This window comes from Haliotis rufescens, unplaced genomic scaffold (genome assembly GCF_023055435.1).
Source record: "Haliotis rufescens isolate VD_foot unplaced genomic scaffold, xgHalRufe1.0.p SCAF_8, whole genome shotgun sequence".
NCBI lineage: Eukaryota > Metazoa > Mollusca > Gastropoda > Lepetellida > Haliotidae > Haliotis > Haliotis rufescens.
Genome location: NW_025964372.1, coordinates 21,893,611 through 21,919,444, shown reverse-complemented (window position 1 = coordinate 21,919,444; position 25,834 = coordinate 21,893,611). Strand labels below are relative to the sequence as shown.

General features: G+C 40.6%; 1 protein-coding gene across 2 annotated transcripts in view; it reads left to right on the top strand.

Annotated features, from left to right (window-relative positions):
* Positions 1-25,068, top strand: part of LOC124142826 — a 68,256-nt gene extending 43,188 nt beyond the window's left edge. The window contains exons 5-17 of one of the 2 annotated variants that reach the window (XR_007219364.1): positions 5,207-5,746; positions 6,607-6,671; positions 8,173-8,302; positions 8,593-8,671; positions 9,281-9,633; positions 10,683-10,951; positions 11,331-11,590; positions 11,908-12,343; positions 13,335-14,555; positions 15,173-15,328; positions 16,970-17,051; positions 18,033-23,720; positions 24,085-25,068. Coding sequence is in view for 1 of the 2 variants with exons in the window: in XM_046511508.2 (XP_046367464.2) it covers positions 5,207-5,746; positions 6,607-6,671; positions 8,173-8,302; positions 8,593-8,671; positions 9,281-9,633; positions 10,683-10,951; positions 11,331-11,590; positions 11,908-12,343; positions 13,335-14,555; positions 15,173-15,328; positions 16,970-17,051; positions 18,033-18,176 (3,735 nt within the window). In the remaining variant the exon portion in view is untranslated. Of the gene's footprint in view, positions 1-5,206; positions 5,747-6,606; positions 6,672-8,172; positions 8,303-8,592; positions 8,672-9,280; positions 9,634-10,682; positions 10,952-11,330; positions 11,591-11,907; positions 12,344-13,334; positions 14,556-15,172; positions 15,329-16,969; positions 17,052-18,032 lie in introns of both variants that reach the window. The other variant, XM_046511508.2, reaches the window with a different exon arrangement.
* The last annotated feature ends 766 nt before the right edge of the window (positions 25,069-25,834 follow it).

Genomic DNA, 25,834 nt, shown 5'->3' with positions numbered 1-25,834 from the left:
GCATGGGGTTGTATAGGACAGGTCAGCATGGGGTTGTATAGGACGGTCAGCATTGGGTTGTATAGGACGGTCAGCGTGGGGTTGTATAGGACGGTCAGCATTGGGTTGTATAGGACGGGTCAGCGTGGGGTTGTATAGGACGGTCAGGGTGGGGTTGTATAGGACGGTCAGCATGGGGTTGTATAGGACGGGTCAGCATGGGGTTGTATAGGACAGGTCAGCATGGGGTTGTGTAGGACGGTCAGCATGGGGTTGTATAGGATGGGTCAGCGTGGGGTTGTATAGGACAGTCAGCATGGGGTTGTATAGGATGGGTCAGCGTGGGGTTGTATAGGACGGGTCAGCATGGGGTTGTGTAGGACGGTCAGGGTGGGGTTGTATAGGACGGGTCAGCATGGGGTTGTATAGGACAGGTCAGCGTGGGGTTGTATAGGATGGGTCAGCATGGGGTTGTATAGGACAGGTCAGCGTGGGGTTGTATAGGACGGGTCAGTGTGGGGTTGTATAGGACGGTCAGCGTGGGGTTGTATAGGACGGGTCAGCATGGGGTTGTATAGGACGGGTAAGCATGGGGTTGTATAGGACAGGTCAGCATGGGGTTGTATAGGACAGGTCAGCGTGGGGTTGTATAGGACGGGTCAGTGTGGGGTTGTATAGGACAGGTCAGCATGGGGTTGTATAGGACGGTCAGGGTGGGGTTGTATAGGACGGGTCAGCATGGGGTTGTATAGGACGGGTCAGCATGGGGTTGTATAGGATGGGTCAGCATGGGGTTGTATAGGACAGGTCAGCATGGGGTTGTATAGGACGGTCAGCGTGGGGTTGTATAGGATGGGTCAGCATGGGGTTGTATAGGACAGGTCAGCATGGTGTTGTATAGGATGGGTCAGCGTGGGGTTGTATAGGACGGTCAGCATTGGGTTGTATAGGACGGGTCAGTGTGGGGTTGTATAGGACGGTCAGCGTGGGGTTGTATAGGATGGGTCAGCGTGGGGTTGTATAGGACGGTCAGCTTGGGGTTGTATAGGACAGGTCAGCATGGGGTTGTATAGGACGGTCAGGGTGGGGTTGTATAGGACGGGTCAGCATGGGGTTGTATAGGACGGGTCAGCGTGGGGGTTGTATAGGACAGTTCAGCATGGGGTTGTATAGGACGGGTCAGCGTGGGGTTGTATAGGACAGGTCAGCGTGGGGTTGTATAAGACGGGTCAGCATGGGGTTGTATAGGACGGGACAGCGTGGGGTTGTATAGGGCGGGTCAGCGTGGGGTTGTATAGGACAGTCAGCGTGGGTTTGTATAGCATGATGTGGCTTGATGCACTGAACTCATTATACGATGAGTATTGTGTAAATTACCTAATGACATCAATATTACTGGGTACATACCTTATTATATGATAATTTGACTTACCTCATATGATACTATATTAAAAATAAATTACTTCAAGATGTTACATTTATTATACTTACCTTATATGATACATTTTATAAATAAATTCCTTAAAAATATGTTACATATATTATACTTACCTTTTTATATGAGACATATTATAAATATATTTTTTAAAGATATGCTACATGTATTATATTTACCTTATATGATACATATTATAAATAAGTTATTTCAAGATATGCTACATATATTATACTGCTACATTTGTTATATCGGTACTTACCTTATATGTTATGATACCTTATTAATATTTTGGAAGATATGAGACATATATAACACTTACCTTATTACATGTATTTGATACATATAAATATAGTACTTGCATATAAAATACATGTATAATACATATTATATTATTATACCTAAATCACTTGAATATATAATTCATGTATCATACAATCATACACACAATGATATGTATCCCATTAGATACGTCATGATAAGATACATATTTTATTATGCTCACCTCATGATATTTTACTTTAAGAAAAACAACATTCACAAATTTTCGGTATTTTCTAGATATATATCTGCTTTTCTCAAGTAGAGAAATGTTCTGGCTTAGTTGTTATATAATATCAACAGCATGAACATTTCTATGGCCCCAGAACCTGCAAATCAGTTTAGTGTGTCATGTACTGATGATGAAACCACTAATTAAGTCAAGGATTGAATGCATTAATGTGTGTTGAATCATGACAGTTGACACCTGTTTTGGGGAAAACAGTACATGTATGAAATGCTTGAAACAAAACACAAAGTTCTTTAATAGATCTGTTCACTCGATCACTGACTCCCATATTTCCCCATCTTTCAGACATGTTACATTTAGACATAACCTGTCATGAACCACCAATAGTTCATGTTCAACAAATGATGCTCTTATAACTCAACTGCAACTTCTAAAATACCTCTTAGATATATATCAAGTTGTTCACATAAAACAGATTTGTAAATAAAGGTTGTCCTTTATCCCATGGTAAAGTAAATCTTACAAATAAACTACAAACATGTATTCATAAAAATCAACCGATCTTACTCAAACTCCGTAACATGTTGAACATAATTCTTGTGTGAAAAGCTTTAGACTAGAATGAACCCTGCATAATAGCCTCACCTAGACAACAGTGTACAAAGATAATATCAAGTGTCAGACCTGATCTACTGGTGAGAGGTGTGAGTCAAGGGGCATTTCCTAGTCCAAGCCTATTGTGAGAATTTCCAGGAGGGTATTCAAACCATTAGATCATGTAAGATTGTACCTAAGGCTTGGTATTGGCACAGGAGAAAAGTGTAAGGTATGTTTTTGGTTCCTCAAATGGCATTTTAGAAGTTTTATAAAAGATATCGTTTAAATTTATACTATTTAGATTGTAAGGTAGCTTTGCATTAGCTTGGACAAACATTGTAAGTTTTTATTTACATTCCACAAAGAGAATTCGATGTTTTTGGAGATGATGAAATTTGTACATATACCAATAAGATTGTTCATATTTCTGGGAGCAAACTGTGAAGTATGAATGTTTGTTATTCAAGTCAGTTTTCTGGTGGGTAGAAGTTATGATAAACTATTTTACATTGTATAACTGCATGGCATTGGAACATGAAAACATTTTGTGGTGTGATTTGCTTTCCTCAAAGGCATTTTAGAAGTTTTCTTAAAGGTTGGATTCAAGCTGATAGCCTGATACCATTTGGATTGTACTTGTTGTTGGGGTGTACACAGGTAAACTTGTTAGGTATGAATTTTCTTTCTCAATGAGACCTTTTTCTTGAGGTCGGAGTTTATACTGGTAGCATTTTGATTGTAACATGCAGAGATTAAGATTGTAAGATATGAATTTGGTTCTCTAGGTGGTATTTTAGAAGCAGTACATAATGAATGTATTATCATGACATTGTCGATAGATTTCAAGAAGGTAGTTCACATAGGGTTGGGATGGGTAACTCGGGTACTCTCTTGAGACCTGCAGTGGGTACCCGGGTAGGGCCGGGTAATAGGGGATCGGGTACCGGGTAGTAAATTTGGACTCGTCCCACCCCTTAGGTCACACCTTGTAATGAACAAAGGGTAAGCTTCTTCTTTGCTAATTGATGTTAAGGGTCACAGTTGGCTCAGCCGTCCAAGGCACCACAATTTCGCTGTGCAGAGTTGTGTCCCTTGGGCATGCCAGAAACCTTTGATCGTGGGTACGAATTCCGGTTCACTGTGATTATGTTTCTAGGTTTGTTAGCACCATACCATGCTGTGGGTTTCACCAAAGTGGTAAACGTCCGACACCTGCATCACCTCAGGCTTAATTCCTCCTATGTCCTTCCGACATGCCGTGATATAACTGGAATATGGTTCAAAGTGGCGTTAAACTCCTCTCACTCACTTACAAATTGATTTTAACATATTCGAATTAATAATTTGTATCCATCAAATAAAATATAAACAGTTTGCATGTAGGACAAAATATATGAACCGTGTATGCCAGCTTTCTCTACTATTCTGTATTATTCAAGAACATGTAGCAGCTAAAATTGTGAATAAGGATAAACAGTTTGAAACATGAATTGAAACAATCTTGATCAATGATGAATTAACAAAATATTGTACAGGAAATGGAAAAAATGCAGATTATTAAGGTTGGTTATTAAGAATAATATATAACCCCCGAGAACCACTGAATGGAAAATAGATTTATTAGTTAAACAAGATATTAAATATGAACCAGAACATACTATGCCCTACAGTAGTGTCGGTAGTTGATATCATAGAAGAGCAATCAATATGTCATGGCTTTTTGTTAGCGCTGACATATTTGACCCGCCTTTCAGTACAAACAAAAGGAATATCGGTCCTATCTTTGGTTTTATTTTGTATTGGTATCAGTTGTGCCGGTCTGAATACAGGTATTTCAGGAATGCTTTGTTGTGCTTAATTAATTCCTTTTAGATGGGAAAGGCATGGAATAACAACATTGCCTGGGGTATACTGTTATTGGTTAGGGTAATGCTGTTGGTTTTTACAGACATTACAGGGGACTTTGATGTATGCAATTAATTTGAAATTGAATATGTTTTCAAGTAGAGTAACCATTATGGTCTGGACTCTTGGTTGTAGATTGGAATTGTGGTAGATCTATGAGGACAGGTTTTGCACACCTCATTGCATTGTACATTGGATTTCATAGTTTGCCATTTTCATCAATTAATCCCATGTTTTGATGCCCGACGTTCTAGTTTTTGTATTGTTTTGATGTGCAGAGCTGTTACCAGTAGTATTTCCCATCAGTTAAGCTGTGTTTGTTCTGATTAGCTTATGGGGAGAATTGGTCCCTGTACTGTATAAGTTGTAGCATTGTCATGAGGGGTACATGTAGTTTTATGTGTCCCACACTTGTATGTGGGTGATTATTTTTACTGCTGTAACAAATTTATTATACCGACATGTTTAAGTCAGCCATTGTAAAAAAATGAAAACAAATTCAAAATTGATAGAAAACAGCTGTTTGATTGAGCTGAGGTTGACTTGTGGTATGTCATGTGACTTTCATTGACTTGGAAAAGCATGCAGGCTATTGCTTTGAAGCGAGGTATAAGGGATTTATTCTCTCACTCAGAAATCCATGTGCAATCTGTCTTTTTCATGGTGGGGTATAAGGGATTTATTCTCCCGCTCAGAAATCCACATACAGCCTGTCTTCTTCATGGTGGGGTATAAGGGATTTATTCTCCCTCTCATTTAACTTCCACATTCTGTTACAGATTGAGTCCTTCAACTCCCTCCTGGAGCAGAGACAGCTGACCCTTGAGGAGCAGGAGGAGGTGCTTGAGAACATCCGCACTGACCATGAGGTCCTCCGTAGACACTACCTCCAAGCAAAGGAGGACTACAACGTACTTCGGCGATCAGGTGCCTCCCTCAAAGATGCCAACTTTGACCAAGGCAAGGAACTGGAAGGAGAGCTGTTCCGATTGGGTATGAAATTTGATGAAATTCATGCCAATGTTGACACAAACTTGATGGAAAAAGCAGCACTCCGTCAACCGTTCCAAAGCAACAGACTCGCAGACTCAATGGAGGACAAGGATGAAGATGATGAACATGCAATTGACCAACTGAAGAGGAAGATGCAGGGGACTCTAGCAGGAAGTGATGTTGTGCCACCCAAAGAGGATACCGATTTTGAGAAAAAGTTACAAAGACTTCATGATGAGTATAATGCGTTAATGGATCGGTACCGACGGTTGAAACAGATGGCCAAAACGCCTGAACGTGACAAGGAGATTGATAACTTGGTCAGAGTAAGTATGTTTGTGAAGTTTTCGATTGTTTTTGACAATGGATGTTCTGTGATCAAAAGGAATGTTTGTTTGTGAATGCTCAGGTTTTATGCTGGGATTTATCTGGGATCCCAAACAAGCAGGCAAACTGGAAAAACATAATTGTTTGTTCAATATTGGTATATAAGATTTTGAATATGATTGACTTATGGATTCCGCCTTTAACACAGTTTTCTTATGATTATGGAAAAGGTTTTATCACTTTCATTTAAGCTATTTTTTTCAAATTCAGAGGTATTTTAACATTGTATTCTTAGCACTTAACATTAATTAAACTACATCAGTTAAAATTTGTTCATTTGAACGAGTAATCTGTTTGAATCATTGACCTTTCTGTTCTTTGTTCCTGTAATTGCGCCATCCATTTCAATTAATTGTTCCCTTAATTGTTCTGTTCATTGTTACCTTATGGGGCACGGGTGGCCCAGTCGTCTAAATAGCGATTCGCTGTGCAGAGTTGCATCCCTTGGGCATGCCATAAACCTATGATTATATGTTCGAATCCTAATGTGCCCCGTTTATGTTTTTAGGTTTGTCAGCACCATACCCATGTAGGTTTCACCGAAGTGGTAAAACGTCTGAGACCTGCATCACTTTGGCCTTTCCTTCCACATTAAGCTGACTCGCCGTGATATAACTGGAATAATGATAAAAGAGGCGTTAAACCCAACTCACTCATTGTTACGTTAATTGTTCTATTCATTGATCCCTTAATTGTTTTATTTGTTGTTTGTGTTGATCAATTCATTGTATTCCATTGTTCTCAAAATTGTTCTGTTCATTGTTTCATTAATTGTTTTCTATTGTTCTGCTGACTATAGAAACTGAAGCAGATTTGTGATGAAGCTCCGGACATGTTCCGTCTTGCTCCAGAGCTGGAAGAAAGGTTTGTCCCTTGAATTTGTCAGCTCATCCTGGGATGCCAGGGAAAGTCCCCATGAAATGTGATTCCTAAAAAGAAATTATGTATCCTTGAAATATGTCTAAGGCCAAACTTTTTCAATTTCATGTTTCACAGATTTATTCCAGCTTTTCCACACAAGGTTGGTCAAAATATAAATAAGAGTAAAAAGCAATGTCAACCATTTATTTATTTATTCTGCCGTGGAGTTTATATGCAGCTGGCTTCTTGAATCACTTTTAGACTAAAAGTTTTAGTGATGTAAACATGGATTTTTTATTGAGGGTCTGTATTACTCACCGGAGACATAACAAAAATAAATACTTTTATGTTTAGTTTATTTATTTTCTGGCTGTTTTTCAAAAGGAGTGACAGGCCTGTGAAAATAAAAATAAAATGTGTTGCCTAATTGAATCCTGCAATATTGCAGCTAAGAGCATTTATAGTGTTTATTTTATTTATTAATCCCTACTGTTTAAACGTGGACTCAGGTGCCACTGAGAAGAAATAAAAATATTGTCTCTTGAATCTGAGATTCTTCAAGATTTACATCTGTTTGGTTTGTCTGTACCATGCCTGTGTTACTTGGTTTCACCAAACTTGTAAACATCTACTAATTTGAAAATTCATCCATCACAAAGTAAAACTCTTTGATATGACTGAATTACTGTTTATATCTGTGATAAACACACCTGCCTGACTTTACTTGAAACAGCCCCAAAGAAGATAACTGAAAATACCCCTAGGACTACTCACCACCTATCATGATGTTTTCTATAAATGCACATCTTGAAAATGATAGTGAATGTATTTCACTTTGCAAAAAAAAAGTAATTTCTGAAACATATTTTATTCTGACATCTGTGGATTTTTGGGGCATTTCATATGTTCAGTTGTTACTTTTCTGATTCAGTGTAATTGTGCCCCAACATGTTTAATATTGGCTCACTCACTGACACACTCAGGCCACCCACCACGCAGCTGCAACAACCCAGCCTCGAACCATCCGACCTACCTCCCAACCACCCTGCCCCCTAACCACCAACTTTTAAAAGCCCACCCAACCAGTCAACCAACTACCCTACCTCCCAACTATTGAACAAACCTTTAAACGTCCAACCAGCAACCATCCAGCCCTCCCAATCACCCACCCACCCATTCACCCACCCATCCACCAACCCACCAACCCACCATGCAACCATAAACCAATTTCAAAACAACCCAACCCACCACTCATCCAATTATTGAACAAAATTACAAACATTCAACCAACATTGATCCAAACTCCAAACCACCCAATCAACCAACCAACCAACCAAGAAACAACCAGTCAATGGTTTAATCGTCCTGTGTAGTGCATTTGGAATGCTGTGATCTGAAATGCAAATTTATTGTGATATTTCTTTTTAAGCTTTTCATCATAAGATGAGAAATACAGAGTGAAAAGATGAACTTAAAGATTGACATTATCTTGTTTTGTTTCCAGATGGGAGAGGATGCAGAGACAAGAATCAAGAAACGCATCACGTGGGCAGTCTCCGCAGCCGGAATCAGCATCCCCTGGGGCCTACTTCCTGTCGGGAGAGGAGGCGAACAGACTACAGCGACAAAATCAGGTCAGTTTCAGACTATCACAATACTATTCCAACAGTTACAAATGCCTACAATAGTCAACACCAGTTACAAGTAAACCCCCGCAGAAAGTCTGCATGGTTTAGTAGGAGTTGCAAGTATTTTATGGGTGCTTCATGGTCTTCACTATTTCATTAAAAATAGAACTGGAAAAATGAGAATAGTAAAAGTACATAAAATAGACATGTTATATTGCTGTAAATATTGATCAATTACTATGAGAACTGATAAATTGATGTGTGCTGAAATTAGCTAAATATTACCATGGTTACAGGGAAGAAGTACGCCAGACTACAGGTCAGATTCCCAGGACCGACACCAGGAGCCAGGAACCAGGCCTGGTGGCCAGGAAGGTATGTTTCATAAATCTGGCTCCGATCTTCAAGGTGATGTTAGTGATACAATTGTCAATAATCCCAAACGTCAACACAAGACAGTTATAGTACTAGCATCCCCATGGAACGGATCACTGATATCATTGCAGTCCGGTACAGATTATCCATTCTTATGGGTACGATTTATGGCTTATGGGTACAATGTGTGAAGCCCATTTCTGGTCTTCCCCGCTGTGATATTGCTGGAATATTGCAAAAAGTGGTGTAAAACCATTCTCGCTCGCTCACTCGCTTTACTCACTGGTTTGTTGTAAATGGGGATTTTATGAATGTTTCGAATGATTAATCACAAAATTGTAGCTATGTTTTGTTTGATTTGTTCAATTTTGTGCAATAAATTGCTTTCTATCGGCTGTATGTAACAGAGAGACTGTTGAATAATTTTCTTAGATATTTTTACCAAGTTCATAAATCAATGATACAAGTAAAAGTATATTTTTACATTTGGGAACATTAGTTGATGAGATCAATAACCTATGAAACAGGTTTAATGGCATAATTAGTTTTGCATATTTAGATCACAGAGCAAACGTTGCATGTAGGTAATTTTCCTAATTTTACATTCAGGAAGTGGAAATAGAACAAAATATGAAAAAATGAATGGTTACCATGGCAACACATCCAGAGACAGTTTGTCATCTCGAGATCGAGCATCTCCTTCAATGCCCAGTAGAGGGCGCCTCTCACCATCCTCACATGATCGGCGATCACCGACACAAGATGGACGTTCGCGGTCACCTAGGGATGGCTACTCGCCAGTCATCAGAGGAGGTCCTCGGGGATCAGGACGCCCCACCCTCAACATCTCCAGGGACAGACTGTCGACTGACGGGAGAGAGCTCTCACGGGACGATCCAAACACATCACTGCCCCGCCCTAGACGCCACAGTCATGACTTCAGGGACCACAAGATGAGGAAGGTATGCAATATTTTTCAACATATTTAAAGAGGCACTAGGCACAAAGTCCTTCACGTTGAAATCCATATTGTTCACGTACTGGATGCCTAGTTCATTACAATATTTTGATTGGACTATGCCTATACTCATTAGTCCAGCCAAAATGTAACTCTAGAATTCCAGCCTAGTTCGGCAAGGGTGGTAACTGGATGTTTATAGTCAGTTAACGCCCTTGCCTTTGAATATGACAGTCCTTGCAAAAATGAATTTGGTCATTCAAACTCAAAATGAAACAAACGAAAAATGGTTACTGGATGGTGTTCTATATGATATGGGTATAATATTTGTGTTTTGGACTTCACATTTACAGTGTTTCGGCAACTGTTTTGCAGCCTAGTAGCGTTTTCAGAACATTTGTAATTGTTTTGGTCAAATCCATTTTTCAAGTTTATATTTTCCTTTGCCCGGTAGTCTTTAAAGATACTACTCAACATTTGTTAAGAAGCACACCTTTGACTAAAGTGACTATTATAGTCCTAAGCATATGTTGAGTAGTGTATGAGATTACCTTAATAACCAAAAAACATCATGCCTAAATTACATATCTATGAGTAAGTGCAGTCACCCCATAAATGACATCCTCCCTCGTCACCTTGCTGATTATCCTCTTTGGTCATGTGGACAAGGCGTCCAACCATAGATCAGAAAGTCCATGGTTTGATCCCATCACAGAACTTGGAAATGTTATGATTCCTGTGGGTAGACTCATGGTACTAATTGTAGTGTCTTTACCTACACTGATGATGGGTACTAGAACATGTGAATTACACATAGATCTAAGCTGAACTCGCTTTCCGAGATGGCATGAATGAGAGAAATTCTGTGCTGTTTTTGATAAGAGAGATGGAGCTGGTGACGTAATTTTCAACATGAAACGATCTTGGTAATTGGGTCCAGGGTATTGATCGTAATAGAATGGATATATCATACTCAGGATAATCAAGGATGTGCGTATACTGACTTTGCTATGAGACAGCATTGACTCACTGACGGACGTGTTCTTTGTTTAGCATCCTGGTGGTGGCAGCATGCATAGTCTGGATGACAGCGGCATCTCGGACCAGGAACAGGGGGCACTCGCCAACCTGCCGGGCCCCGGAAAGTTCAAGCAGATGACGAAGCAGACAGGAGCTGACGATGTGGACAGTGGATTTATAGGATCGGTGGTTGGGTCAGACGTCACTCGTCCGTTACCTCAGCAGCAGCAGCAGCAACAACAACAGCAGCAGCCACTGAGACTGAGACACCCTGGGGACTCAGGGAGAAGGAACAGGGCGAGGTGAGACAAACAATCTTAATCCATGTCCATATCCGTATCCACATCCATTTGCAAATCCATATCTACATCCACATCCAAGTCTACATCTACATCTAAATTCCACATCCACATCCACATCCATTTGCAAATCCATATCCACATCCACATCAATATCCAAGTCCACATCCACATCCACATCTAAATTCCACATCCACTTTGCAAATACAAATCCACACTCACTCACTCACTCACTCACTCACTCACTCACTCACTCACTCACTCACTCACTCACCTCACCTCACCTCACCTCACCTCACCTCACCTCACCTCACCTCACCTCACCTCACCTCACCTCACCTCACCTCACCTCACCTCACCTCTACCTTTTTTTTATTTTCAGTAGTGTTAGAAGTGGTGCTGACACAAGCACATCGGACACAGGTCATGGTCGGTCAAGGTCAACTAGAGACAGTGAAAGTGACCGTAGAGATAGTAGCATGCAGAATGATAGCATGGAGGTGACGGCCAGTTTCATGGATGACCCGACAGAAACAGAGGTCAGTGAAAGTGACAGAGGTCAGAGGTCGCAGAAAAGACAAGGTCGCGAGAATCGGAATGTGGGTCAGCATGACCGGACTTCAGAAGGTTACTCAGGAGAAGGTAATTCTAATTGTTATTGTCACAAACTTGAGTTTGAGTATGTTAAAAGACATTTTTGTTCATGTTCTCTACATGAAAGTTGCATAAGGAAGCTTGTATAAGTGAGGTTTCCGTTACTTATATTTTAAAGATAATTTATACAATGTTGAATTATTTTTTTACAATTTTCATGAATGTTTTTTTAATATAATATCCTGATTATATTTAAATCCATTAGTAATCAGAATCAACTCTTCAGATTTGTTTATGGATCATATTCTAAACAGCTTAAATTTCAATTTCATTCCTTGATAACTTGATGCTTTTTCTGTGACCAGAAGACACCGATGCTACACCAAAACCTTCAACAAGGTTGAAAATTAGCCAAAAAACAGAAAGCAAGGAAGTCGCATCACCAGCTAAACCTCAGCGGAAGTCACGCACCCTGGTGTCAGAGGAGGAAGAGGAGGTAACTCCGAGAGCTACACCAACACGAGGGATGGGAGGATCTCGATACGCCTCTTCATCTGACATGGAGACACCGAGAAGTGTCCAGGCAAAGACAAGACAGACTGCTCCGCCAAGATCAGGGGCCACCAGGGCGACACCTGCTGGCAGACAGCTGGATCGAACAGAAGAACGAACTGTTAAAGGGCGAGAATCCCTGCTGAAGAGTAATCTCCAGCAAAGGAAGGAAGATAGGGCAGTGGGGTCAGATCGAGAGTGGGACAGAGGTCACGAGTCAGATGCTACACGTTTGTCGTCTGCATCAGGGTTAGTGTAGATAATATCATCAGGTCGTTGTTGAAGACAGACTTCACATATGATCCCCTATATTGAAATACCCAAAACAAGATATAAATTTACCCATACATAGCCATATACATTTGATACGAGTGGACACATCCATTGCACAGTGAGTGAAACTGATTTGAAAGTCATTTCAGCTCAACTGAAGTCTGCAAAGTAACCAGTTTCATGCACTGTAGAATACACTGCTTCTTACTTCAGTGCTGTGCACTACCAAGCTAGGGTGTATTCCAATGTTGGGAAGACCGTCTCCATTGTCTAGTTGTAGAGCGTCCGCCCGGAGTGTGGAAGGTTGGGGGTTCAATCCCTGGCCACGTCATACGAAGACATTCAAAGATGGTACTTTTTGTTACCCTGTCTGGGGCTCGGCATTTAGGGGCTAAAACAAGGACTAGTTGGCTCGGCATCAATATATTGTGTCTGAGTTGGGTATTCATGTTAAACTGTGGCATGGTATCTCAGTTGGCTAGCAATATAAAAATTGGCATTAGTTTGAACTAGTACAAGCAGCCACACACACACACATACACACATGCATGCATGTTGCTATAACACTGCAATAATCACCATGTTAACCCCATCTCAACTCACCTCCAGTGTTTGTAAAGGTAACAGCCCCTCAGCCATAGTGCTTATAGTTCCTAGTATCTTGCTCACAGTCTTAGAATAAGGCTCGGGCACCCCCCATGTGCTGCCATTTGCTGTGCTGAGTTAAATTCCTTAAGCATGCCAGAATCCTGTGACTGTAGGTTCTAGTCCTGGGCTTGATGACATTGATTAAATTTTGTGAATTGGTAAAAAAGAAATCTGTCGATACCATTTTGTAAGTAATAGTACTTTCACAATAGTTCAGTTTCAATCTTGAAAGAATTTCTTTTTGTTCTTAACTGTTGTATTTATTTTGAAATACTGTTTCTTTGACTGTTATTTATTGGAAGTTGTTATTTGTTTTCAGGTCTCGTCTACGCGCTCTACAGGATGAGGTTGAGAGGTTAAAGGAGAGAGTGGAACAGGCTGTGGAAACCCCCCCTCAAGCCCCTCCTCTACCTCCTCAAGGTCAGCCCGAGTACTATGACCCTTTTGATGATCCTTATGGCTTCATGAGAATGCCAAGGAGAAGAGCCAACTCCTTTTCAGGCACCAATGCACGGGAGTGGGATGAATGGTACTGGACACTGCCCAATCAGCGGAAGAACGATGGCTCGGACATTCCTCTTGGCTACGCTGCTGCGGATGCTTACGCTGAAGCGCCCCCACCACAAGCTGCAGAATCTCCCGCCAGAAGTCGATTACGGAGACGCAGAATGGAAAGGATGAAGAAAACAGAGCAGGGAAATAAGCCTGCAAGTGGACCTATAGAACATCCTTCTCAACCTTTTGCAGGTCCTGGAATTGTGCTAGGTGCTCATCCTGGGTTAGCAACTCATCCGGGAGTAGCAACTCATCCTGGGGTGGCAGCTCATCCTGGGGTGGCAGCTCATCCTGGAGCTCATCCAGGTTTGAGGCCAGGAGCTGTGCCAGGAGCTGGGCCTGGAGCTGGGCCTGGAGCTGGGCCTGGAGCTGCCCCCGGAGCTGTAGGTGGGTTTGTCGGGGCACCTACATCCCCTAGAGATGGGGAGGGTGTTGGACTTTATGAATATTATGTCCCTTCCAGGTACAGCACACAGGGGATGAGACAGCAACTTGCCAGTAAGGGTTATTTCCGTACTCCCTCTGGTGCCAAAATCTACGCCAATCAACAGCCAGGTGCTCCCCAGGTTCCTGGTTACCATCCAGCTGTTCCCCACGGACACCCCCCGCCTCAATATGCCTACTCTAACTATGGAGAGGGTCATGTCAGCCGAGGCTACCAGTCCGATACTGCTGGCATGCACCCAGGAACAAACCGTCCCTTTTATACTATCCGTCGTTCTTCCAATAGACCAGCAGTGTTTTCTGTGCCAAGGTCAAGGCCAGTTATGCAATCCTACTATGAGGACTATGATTCTGTGGATGGGCGGTCAGGCTATCAGACTGATCCTGGAATCGGGGCTGGTTCCCGGACATGGAGACAGAGATCGTATGTGGTTGAAGCAGCGACCTGTCCTCTCTGTGGAGGCTCAGGAGAACATACGCATGCTGAATATGATGAAGGCGACAACTTGCAATATCACACCAGGGAATTCGTCACAGAGAGGTGAGTTTTTCAAAATGTGTGCTCATTCTCCCTTGCAATTGTTTATGTACAAGGTGACTATTTTGGGAAATGGAAAGTGTGACACTCGTTTCTGGCGTCACCTGCCATGAAATGAATATTGCTGGAATATTGCTAAAAACGACATAAAACGACATAAAACCTTACTCACTCACTCACCAGTTTGGGCATTGTATAGGCAAAATGTTTACAGTGTGTAGATATAGAATAGCCACGTATTGACCATCACGCAAATTACCATTTTCAAAGGGGCATAATATGTACATATTTATTGATTTTTATAGCTCTAATATCCATGGAGTTAACATAAAACTGCTCAAAAGTGCTGTTGAGTTTGAGACAATACACTTCCAGAAAGAAAATAATACTGTATTATTTTCTTTCAGTAACTGCAGTATATGTGTGTTAAAATGCCATTAATTAGGCATCCACGGCATGATGCAAGGGACCACTCACTGAAGGCTTTGATGCACTGGTTGTAGTTCAAATGACAGCTAAGAGTAAAACCATATTCACTCACTCCTTCCTAACTTCCATGTCAATGTGAATGAATGCAAACATAACCTTGTACATTTTGTAAGCTAATTTTGACTGTTTAGATCGAGTAGGCCTCATAGAAGGTCAAGGTCAGTGTCAAGGTCAGCATCAAGGTCACATCACTTTAGCCCGGAGCGGAGTAGCAGTTACTGGATTCGTGAGTTCAGAGACACTTCCAGTGATGACACAGATGAAGAGATATATTCACGGCGAAGAAGGTTGGTGCCAAATATTTAGTTAGTAAAATGGAAATTCATTTTCGTTATTGTGTCTTCTCCATCAGTCATCCAGTGCCTTTCAAAACCTAGTGGCTTTGATTTCCCCTGTATGTATATTGTCTTCTGCATTGCCGTTTTGCATGTATCATTGTAAAATTTAATGAATATGCTGTGAGGATGTCTGTTTAGTGTAGACTTTAGTATTACTTTGACTTATTGGGTGGACCATCTTCCCGAGGCAAGGGAGTTAACTGACTATAAAAGTCTTGTGTTGCCAAACTAGGCTGGGATTCTGGAGTTACGTTTTGGCTGGAGAAACGAGTCTATGCATAGTCCAATCAAAATTGCGTAACGAACGACAGCGATTTCAATGTGCAGATTTCGGTCGACTGCAGGATTTGCAAAGCATGTGTACCGCCAATTTGGCATCGATAGATATTTTGCAATTTTTTTCATGTTTTCAATTGAGGTGCTTATGTGATCTCATTCACTTCCCGGGGTAAGACATGTTTTATTACAATATAGATCTTGATTATCGATGAGATCAACTTGGCTTTTGTTTGAAGCAAATGCAAGTGAAAAGAGAGATGGAATCTGATTGGTCAATAGGAGGGACATAGAAGGGACATAGAAGGGACATAGAAGGGACATAAGTCATAATAGCCACTGGGGGCACTACGATTGAGCCTGGAAATTCCAGCCTTTTCATCAAGGGTGGAAACTGGACGTTTATAGTCAGTAAACTCCCTTGCCCTGGGAAACTGTGGGTGGACAGGCTCGCTGACTTTGTTAATTGCAAGCATCGTACCAGATGGAATAGGTTGTTGTTCATAATATTGACCACTGGTTTGTCTGGTCAAGTTTGATTATTTACAGGCCATCCAATTGGTGTGCTATTGTTGCATGTGGCATTAAACAACAAACAAAACAAGTAGTTTTATTTTTTGTGAAACTCTTTACGAGTTCTGCCACGGATCGGTAGTGTAACCCGGTCACCAAGTTTGTCACATGAACAAAGGTTTTTAGGCATGGCCAAGGCCGCAGCATACAATCAGAACACATGATACCTCTCAAATAGCAATACTATCGTTATGACAATCTTTCCTGTGGAAGCCTATAAAAGTAGTTGTTTTGCGGAATTGGCTTTTATAACGTCGATTTACTAATATTGAGCTTGTAGAGAATATTTCAATCGATAAGGACATGAAATTCAGCTCGGTGTGACGTTAAAAAAAATAGTCATGTTTTGATGGGCGTCCGTTCAATAGCAGATTTATTAGAGATCGTTAGTCAAAGCATAACTAGCTCCAAAACGCATGTGTATTTTATGTTGTTGTTTTTTTCAAATATTTTTTTTATTAAATTCAGTATATGACATTACAGAGTAATACATTGAGTAGCATGTCTTGTGGTATACTTTTTAGGTATAGGTTACATACCTATACAGCACACAGCAAGTCAGCAAATTTTAAGTTGGCAACAATACAAGAAGCTGACAAAGCTGAAGCTATTATTGGCCCCTAAACTTTCGACAAATTGATCAGAATACCCCTTGGGGCAAATGCTGACAATCCTTTTGCATTTTTTGCATTTTGTAATCTTGGTGGTTTTCTTGTCCTTACTTTTGATAATCTTTTTCAGGAGCCGAAGTTTATCACGCACAAGACGGAAAACTAGAAAATATAGAAAAGTGCATGGCTCCTACAGTGACAGGGATGTTGATGTGAGTTGCTTTGTTTTCTTTTGTGAAGATCCGGGGTAGAATAGGTCCTCAGCAACCCATGCTTGCTGTAAAAGGCGACTATGCTTGTCGTAAGAAGTGGTCGGGCTTGCTGACTTGCTTGATGCATGTCACTGTATCCCAATTGCGTAAACGATGCTCATGATATCAATCACTGGATTTTCTGGTCTAGACTCGATTATTTACAGTCCGCCGTCATATAGCTGGAATATTGGTGGGTGAGAAATGAAACATCCAATTACCTGTATGCCAAATTTATAGAAGACATGAAAAAACACTTTTCATAATCAAATATAGAAGTAACCATGATAACTTATTGTTGTATTGCATTTTGTTTTTGAGGCATAAATCAAAACTCATCTTTTTTGGGGGAAGTGTACACATATTCAAATGCCCATTAGCATGAAGACAGATTCAAGTGACTTTCCAAAGATTTAATTTTTCTAAAATGTACTTTTGTAACAAATTCCAATTTTTTTTGCATGTTTTTGTTTCTTTACACTTGATATGTTGAAAGCTGGGGGCTTTTTCTTATACCTGGTTAGAGTCATAAAGGACACTTTATCAATTGAGGTGCCTCTACTTTTTGTATCGATCCCCAATTGAAACAGCATCTCTCTACCCTGGTCAGTACATGTATTAACAGTGGTTTGTTGTGTACACTAAGAAACCTGTTCGACATGTGATCACAGTTATTTTTGCCTTTGAGTACTTACTGAAAACTCTTGTCAGTCATATGTTCCCTGACAGCTAGTGGAAATTTGTATGCAATTTCAGACAATACTTTTTAAACATGTTGGGATAGGAATGTACCCAAAAATTTGTTTATCCAGAAATTGTTTAACCTTACATATAACTTCAATGGAAATATGCTACATGATTTAAGGGACCCTGCATATGATAGTAGAAGAATATTTGATGAACAATTTACATGTAATAGTAAAAACAATGTCGTTGTTTCAGAAGGACGATTCACTAGATATTGATCTGAACGAGTCTCTGAATCTGACTGAGGATATTCGTGGTCTCACACGGAAGATGCTACGGTCTATGCGTTCCGACTTACGCAGTTATAAGAGGCGGGATTTTGGCTCTTCAGAGTGGTGATGCCAACAAGGAAAGCCTCAGTTCCTACATACTATGATACTGATTGCTCCAGTTTCCTGAAGCCCAACACTTTTACCTCGGACCTCACTAGCAATTCAAGCACAGTATAGTTCCAGAACCTGAAGGTCAAAGCCGGATAAGGGGTGGTCAGGTAGCCTAGTGGTTAAAGTGTTCACTCATCACGCTGAAGACCTGTGTTTGATTCCCATCATGGATACAATGTGTGAAGCCCATTTCTGGTGTTCCTCGCTGTGATATTGCTGGAATATTGCTAAAAGCAGCGTAAAACCATACTCACTCACTCGTTCAAACCCCGATGCAACTTTAATGTTGTTCAAAGCAATTTACATTGTGTAACTCTCATGACGGCTGTAGGATGAATATCTAGTGGTTATGTGGCTGACTGTGTCATCGTGTCCTGAAGATGTGGATCTTTGCTCTTGCTGTCAACCACTGGTTTGCCTGGTCCAGATTTAATTATTTTCAGGCCATTGTGATCATGCTGGAATATTGCTGACTGCAGCAAAACAAGATTCATTCACTGCACAGAAACAATAAATCACTCTGGGGTTGGAGGAGATCTGATTACTTGTTTCTGAGGAACCATTGTATTGACCTATCCTGATATTCTGCTGAAATATTTAAATATATATAACCTTGGAAACAGGTATGCAAAATCTGGATCTACGGAAAAGGAAGACCAGATTTTAATTCAAGCAGGAGTGTGTCTGTTTTGCTTGATAAAATATCTGTGATTATCGTAACCGTGGTTACCGAGCTGGACTAGCCTGCACGAAACAGACATTGAACAAGGTGGAGTTTTATTTAGAAACTTTTATACTTCATAAGAAAAATGTCCGTCCATTATGTTATGCAATGCAGTATATTTTGTCAAAATATATGTCTCACATTACACAGCAATGAAGTCATCATGTCATGAAATCCAATATGGCCGTTTTGTCAACCATTTTGTATTCAGGTCTTCCTTTGTGTTGAGATCATTTTACCATAAATTTTCCATTTTAGGATGAATATAAGTTAAAAAGGTTGTCAAAATGTCATAAGATAAAGATCTGGTAATATTGTAACTATTGTACCCTTTTGTGGGTCATTTATAGAATTGAGGACTGTAGCTTTTAATGCTTGTTTTACATCGTGTTATTCCTGTAGATGGGTGTTGATGTACTGTAATCTCATTTCTTGAGCGATGTACCACTTTTATGCAGACATATCTTCTTGTATACAATATACAGGCTAGTTTTATCATATTCATTTAACTATCCTCAATTATCCAGAGTATTTGATCTCCATTCTATTAAGATAAATACCATGGACCCATTTTCTTCTTTACATTTGTTTTCTTCTCGATTCTTATGACATAATTTTGAAAATAGCTGTCCAATCAAATTGCACTCATCAGCGAAAGAAATTTTGTACAAAGTTGCCGTTAAGAGAGAAATAGATGGAGCCATCACTTCCATAATGAAGCTATGGTGGCAAATAAGTCCAGGGAATTTATCATAATAGAATAGATATAATACACTGTATTAATGAGGATGTCCAATTACTATACAAATGTATTTTGCCCGACTTGTCAGTTCGCTGATATTATGCCATAGTATATGATGTGTTATGCTTCTATCTAGGAATTGGCTGATGAAGGGTAGCTTCAGTTAAGCATCACACTGTAATTATATAATGGTCATTTGTTTTTCATTCATTGTTATTCTGAACTGTGAAAACAGGAGTTAGCCATGTTGTATTGGTGTAGTATGTGTATCCCACTGTTAACAGTTCGGTTGTTGACACGCAAAGTCAGTGGACATACACTTGGCACACACTGGACATTAATACCTGTGCAGCAATGAACAAAAGCCAGCATGTTTGCATTGAGATTAAAGGCAGACTGTGATTTTTTTATATTTTAATTAGCATTATGCCATGTTTTGCAAATAGGGAAACTTCACCTAAGGTTGGCTCACAGGGTGATTAGATCCTACCACCAAACTCAGTCCCAATTCCATCATCAGTCCATCATCATGGTAATCCTGCCTCAACCCAGTCCTTATTCCTTTCCCATCCCAGAATATAATCCTGCCCCCACCTGAGTCCTTATTCCTGGCCTCACCATAGTCCATATTCCTGCCCCAACCCAGTCCTTATTCCTTTCCCATCCCAGAATATAATCCTGCCCCCACCTGAGTCCTTATTCCTGGCCTCACCATAGTCCATATTCCTGCCCCAACCCAGTCCTTATTCCTTTCCCATCCCAGAATATAATCCTGCCCACACCTGAGTCCTTATTCCTGGCCTCACCATAGTCCATATTCCTGCCCCAATCCAGTCCTTATTCCTTTCCCATCCCAGAATATAATCCTGCCCCCACCTGAGTCCTTATTCCTTATTCCTGGCCTCACCATAGTCCATATTCCTGCCCCAACCCAGTCCTTATTCCTTTCCCATCCCAGAATATAATCCTGCCCCCACCTGAGTCCTTATTCCAGGCCTCACCATAGTCCATATTCCTGCCCCAACCCAGTCCTTATTCCTTTCCCATCCCAGAATATAATCCTGCCCCCAGCTGAGTCCTTATTCCAGGCCTCACCATAGTCCATATTCCTGCCCCAACCCAGTCCTTATTCCTTTCCCAACCCAGAATATAATCCTGCCCCCAGCTGAGTCCTTATTCCTGGCCTCACCATAGTCCATATTCCTGCCCCAACCCAGTCCTTATTCCTTTCCCATCCCAGAATATAATCCTGCCCCCACCTGAGTCCTTATTCCTTATTCCTGGCCTCACCATAGTCCATATTCCTGCCCCAACCCAGTCCTTATTCCTTTCCCATCCCAGAATATAATCCTGCCCCCACCTGAGTCCTTATTCCTGGCCTCACCATAGTCCATATTCCTGCCCCAACCCAGTCCTTATTCCTTTCCCATCCCAGAATATAATCCTGCCCCGACCTGAGTCCTTATTCCAGGCCTCACCATAGTCCATATTCCTGCCCCAACCCAGTCCTTATTCCTTTCCCATCCCAGAATATAATCCTGCCCCCACCTGAGTCCTTATTCCTGGCCTCACCATAGTCCATATTCCTGCCCCAACCCAGTCCTTATTCCTTTCCCATCCCAGAATATAATCCTGCCCCCACCTGAGTCCTTATTCCTGGCCTCACCATAGTCCATATTCCTGCCCCAACCCAGTCCTTATTCCTTTCCCATCCCAGAATATAATCCTGCCCCCACCTGAGTCCTTATTCCTGGCCTCACCATAGTCCATATTCCTGCCCCAACCCAGTCCTTATTCCTTTCTCATCCCAGAATATAATCCTGCCCCCACCTGAGTCCTTATTCCAGGCCTCACCATAGTCCATATTCCTGCCCCAACCCAGTCCTTATTCCTTTCCCATCCCAGAATATAATCCTGCCCCCAGCTGAGTCCTTATTCCTGGCCTCACCATAGTCCATATTCCTGCCCCAACCCAGTCCTTATTCCTTTCCCATCCCAGAATATAATCCTGCCCCCACCTGAGTCCTTATTCCTTATTCCTGGCCTCACCATAGTCCATATTCCTGCCCCAACCCAGTCCTTATTCCTTTCCCATCCCAGAATATAATCCTGCCCCCAGCTGAGTCCTTATTCCTGGCCTCACCATAGTCCATATTCCTGCCCCAACCCAGTCCTTATTCCTTTCCCATCCCAGAATATAATCCTGCCCCCACCTGAGTCCTTATTCCAGGCCTCACCATAGTCCATATTCCTGCCCCAACCCAGTCCTTATTCCTTTCCCATCCCAGAATATAATCCTGCCCCCAGCTGAGTCCTTATTCCTGGCCTCACCATAGTCCATATTCCTGCCCCAACCCAGTCCTTATTCCTTTCCCATCCCAGAATATAATCCTGCCCCCACCTGAGTCCTTATTCCTGGCCTCACCATAGTCCATATTCCTGCCCCAACCCAGTCCTTATTCCTTTCCCATCCCAGAATATAATCCTGCCCCCACCTGAGTCCTTATTCCTGGCCTCACCATAGTCCATATTCCTGCCCCAACCCCATCCTTGTTCCTGACCTCACACAAGTCCTTATTCCTGGCCTCACCATAGTCCCTATTCCTGCCCTTGCCACAATCCTCATTCCTGCCCCCATCCGAGCCCTTACTCCTGTCCCAACCCCAGTCCTAATTCCTGAAACCCCAGTCCTTATTCCTGACCCAACCCGAGTCCATATTCCTGGCCTCACCATAGTCCTTATTCCAGCCCTTTCTTCATATTCAAATGGTTGTCAACTTGCTACCTCTATCACATCACTACTAGGCCCTGTCACAGAACATGCAGGATGTTATTATTAAACACTGCACTTTGTGTACTGTTTTACTTCCATCCGTCCACCTTACTATCAAGGTACAATCATCACACGTTTATGTGTGATTACAGTGTCAATCTGTACTATTTTATTGATCCAGTATCAGGAAGTCATCTCAAATTTTGAACTGCTTTTTCCATTACACAACATGGCAGGAAGCAATCCGGCTAATCAAAATTAAATACTTTTCAAATGTAATTAAGATGATATTTAGTAAATTAATCTTGGAGGAGCAAATCATTGTTCAGTAAAGTATTCATTTGTATTAACTTACCTATTCAAAGTATTTCCTATCATACATTAGGATAGTCTGCAAATGCCCCCATATATTTTGAAGACAAACTTCAAACTTCACGAAATCTGGTGAACATTATATAAAATATGTACTTTGAACATTCTGTGGTATTTTTTAGCATTCTGATGATTACCATGGTCAAAGTGACTAAATTGTCTTAAATAGGCATCCATCCTCGGCAAACTTTTATGTGCTCTGAGTGCTAAACACACTTATGTGTTTTAATTATTCAAATGTATTACGTATGTCAAGCTACATTGTGATATGAAAGATATGCAGCTATGGCAGATAACATTAAACTTACCTATTTATATCATTTGCATATAAAATGCACATATCCAGTATTAATCATTGAAATGTTTTGGCTGATTTCAAATATTATTTATGATAATTGTTTTTTTAATTCATATTATATTTCATATATCAACTGGGTTTGAAAATATAAATTTACTTTTTGAATTTTAGATTTAGATACCTTTTGTATCTAAAAAACTTTTATAAATGTGATAAACAGTTAGGCATACCAATAACTGGTTTTAGAACAGAACATTAATGTTGTGTACTTATTAATGTTTTATTGAGTTTCTTATTTTTAATATGTATGACACACATATATTCATAATATGTACCAAAATATCCGTCCTTGAAGCTGACAACATGTATTTTATTATATTTCATGTAAATGCTTCGTATAGTGTGATTTCAAAGTCATTTACATTTTACATTTACAAGTCAGTGTCTGGTATTTCCTGGAATGATGCATTACTTATGGTAATACTAAGTGTAAACATATGTTGTCTCACTAGGCCAGATTATTTGTTTTCCTGGTTGTCCATCTTTGTAATAGACAGTGGACGAGTGACAGTACTTTGTCGGGATATAAAGGTACAGTCTGGAGAACAAAGGGTGTGTCATCTTTGTAATAGACAGTGGACGAGTTAAAGGGATAATGACAGTACTTTGTTTGGATATAAAGGTACAGTCTGGAGGACAAAGGGTTTGTCATCTTTGTAATAGACAGTGGACGAGTTAAAGGGTGAATGACAGTACTTTGTTTGGATATAAAGGTACAGTCTGGAGGACAAAGGGTTTGTCATCTTTGTAATAGACAGTGGACGAGTGAAAGGGTGAATGACAGTACTTTGTTTGGATATAAAGGTACAGTCTGGAGGACAAAGGGTTTGTCATCTTTGTAATAGACAGTGGACGAGTTAAAGGGTGAGTGACAGTATTTTGTTGGGATATAAAGGTACAGTCTGGAGAACAAAGGGTGTGGTGATACAGAGTCCTATTGTTCTTCCAACTGTTCCTTTTAACCCTGATAATGTACTGGCAAGATTCCACTGTCTTAGAGCACAGTGAAATACTCCATGGTATAATCCCTTATATTAAGAGTCCCTATGGCACAGGTGCACTCCTAATGGTACAGTCAGATTGTGCCATGAGGGCATGCACAGAAATGTTGTGATGATGTATATAATGTGGATCATGTTGTAAATGTTTTTTTGCAAAACTTAATACGGACAAATTTGTAAAATGAACATGCGTAAGACACAGTGTGGTTAATATAGTAATCCTGGGGATTATGAAATAGATAAGGATGCTATCAGTCTCGAACCCTTTGACAAAAAGACCTGTAAAAGTAACAACCCCTAATCATTATCATGATAGAAGATGGAAACCAAGGACATTGTCTGGCCTTAACCTGTAATAGTTGACCACTGATTTCTATATATACTTGATATATAACTGTATACCTAACTGTGTCCATCAAGTCTACATGTACCACAGTTTACGTGTAAGTGATTCTGTCAACATGTACAATGACCTACATATGTGTGATTCTGCCAACATGTATCACAATTTGTAGACATATGTATGATTCTGTCAACATGTACAATGACTTACATATGTGTGATTCTATCAACATGTACAATGACCTACATATGTGTGATTCTATCAACATGTACAATGACCTACATATGTGTGATTCTGTCAACATGAACAGTGACTTACATATGTGTCATTTTGTCAACATGTACAATGACTTACATATGTGTGATTCTGTCAACATGTACAATGACTTACACATGTGTAATTCTGTCAACATGTACCACGGCTTACATGTGTGATTATGTCAGTGTAGAAATTAGATATTCTGACAGTGCTCTAAATTTGATGTACAATAAACAAATAGATTTATTAAAATAAAGATTACATCATACAACCTGAACAGATGGTGTTGTTTTGAAAATAAGACAACAGGTTGACACTAGTTTCTACTTGCAGAGAATGGCTGCAGTGTTGACACATATTATTTCTGATGCACTATTATCTTTCAGAACTATTTGTTCATTACTGTATAGGATTTGACTAAGAATGTAAGGTTAAATCCTTAGGGTACCAGATGGTTGTCTGAACTTGTCTGATTATCATCAATGGTTGTGGGACTTGATGAACTACTTGCTTAGAGTTTGTTGATGTTGGCGGCTGCAGTGTCTTCTATGAAGATCTTAAGTGTGAGTGAGTGAGATTGGTTTTACACAGCTTTATGCAATATTCCAGCAATATCACAGTGGGTGACACCAGATATGGGCTTCACGAATTTGTACCCATGTGGGAAATTGAACCTGGGTCTTCAGCCTGATGAAGGAACGCTTTAACCACAAGGCTATCCCACCGCCCCATTAAGATCTTTAAGTGGCATTGAGAAGCTGTCATATTAATGAAGATGCAGAAGGTTGACTTGTGGTTTGCAACTTCCTTATATCAATGCAACGTTTCAGTACAAGTGCTGGCACATTTACCAGTTTCATACTACAGATTCTAAATACCACTTAACAATAGTTAAAGAGCAAGTGAGCGAGGTCTTAAGCCGCTGAATCATTATTCCATCAATCTCATGGCAGGGGAAACCAGAATTGGCGGCAGGCATTGTAACCATGTCAGATTTATATTTAAACCTATGCCTCAGCACAAGGAGCCAACGCAATGTTCAT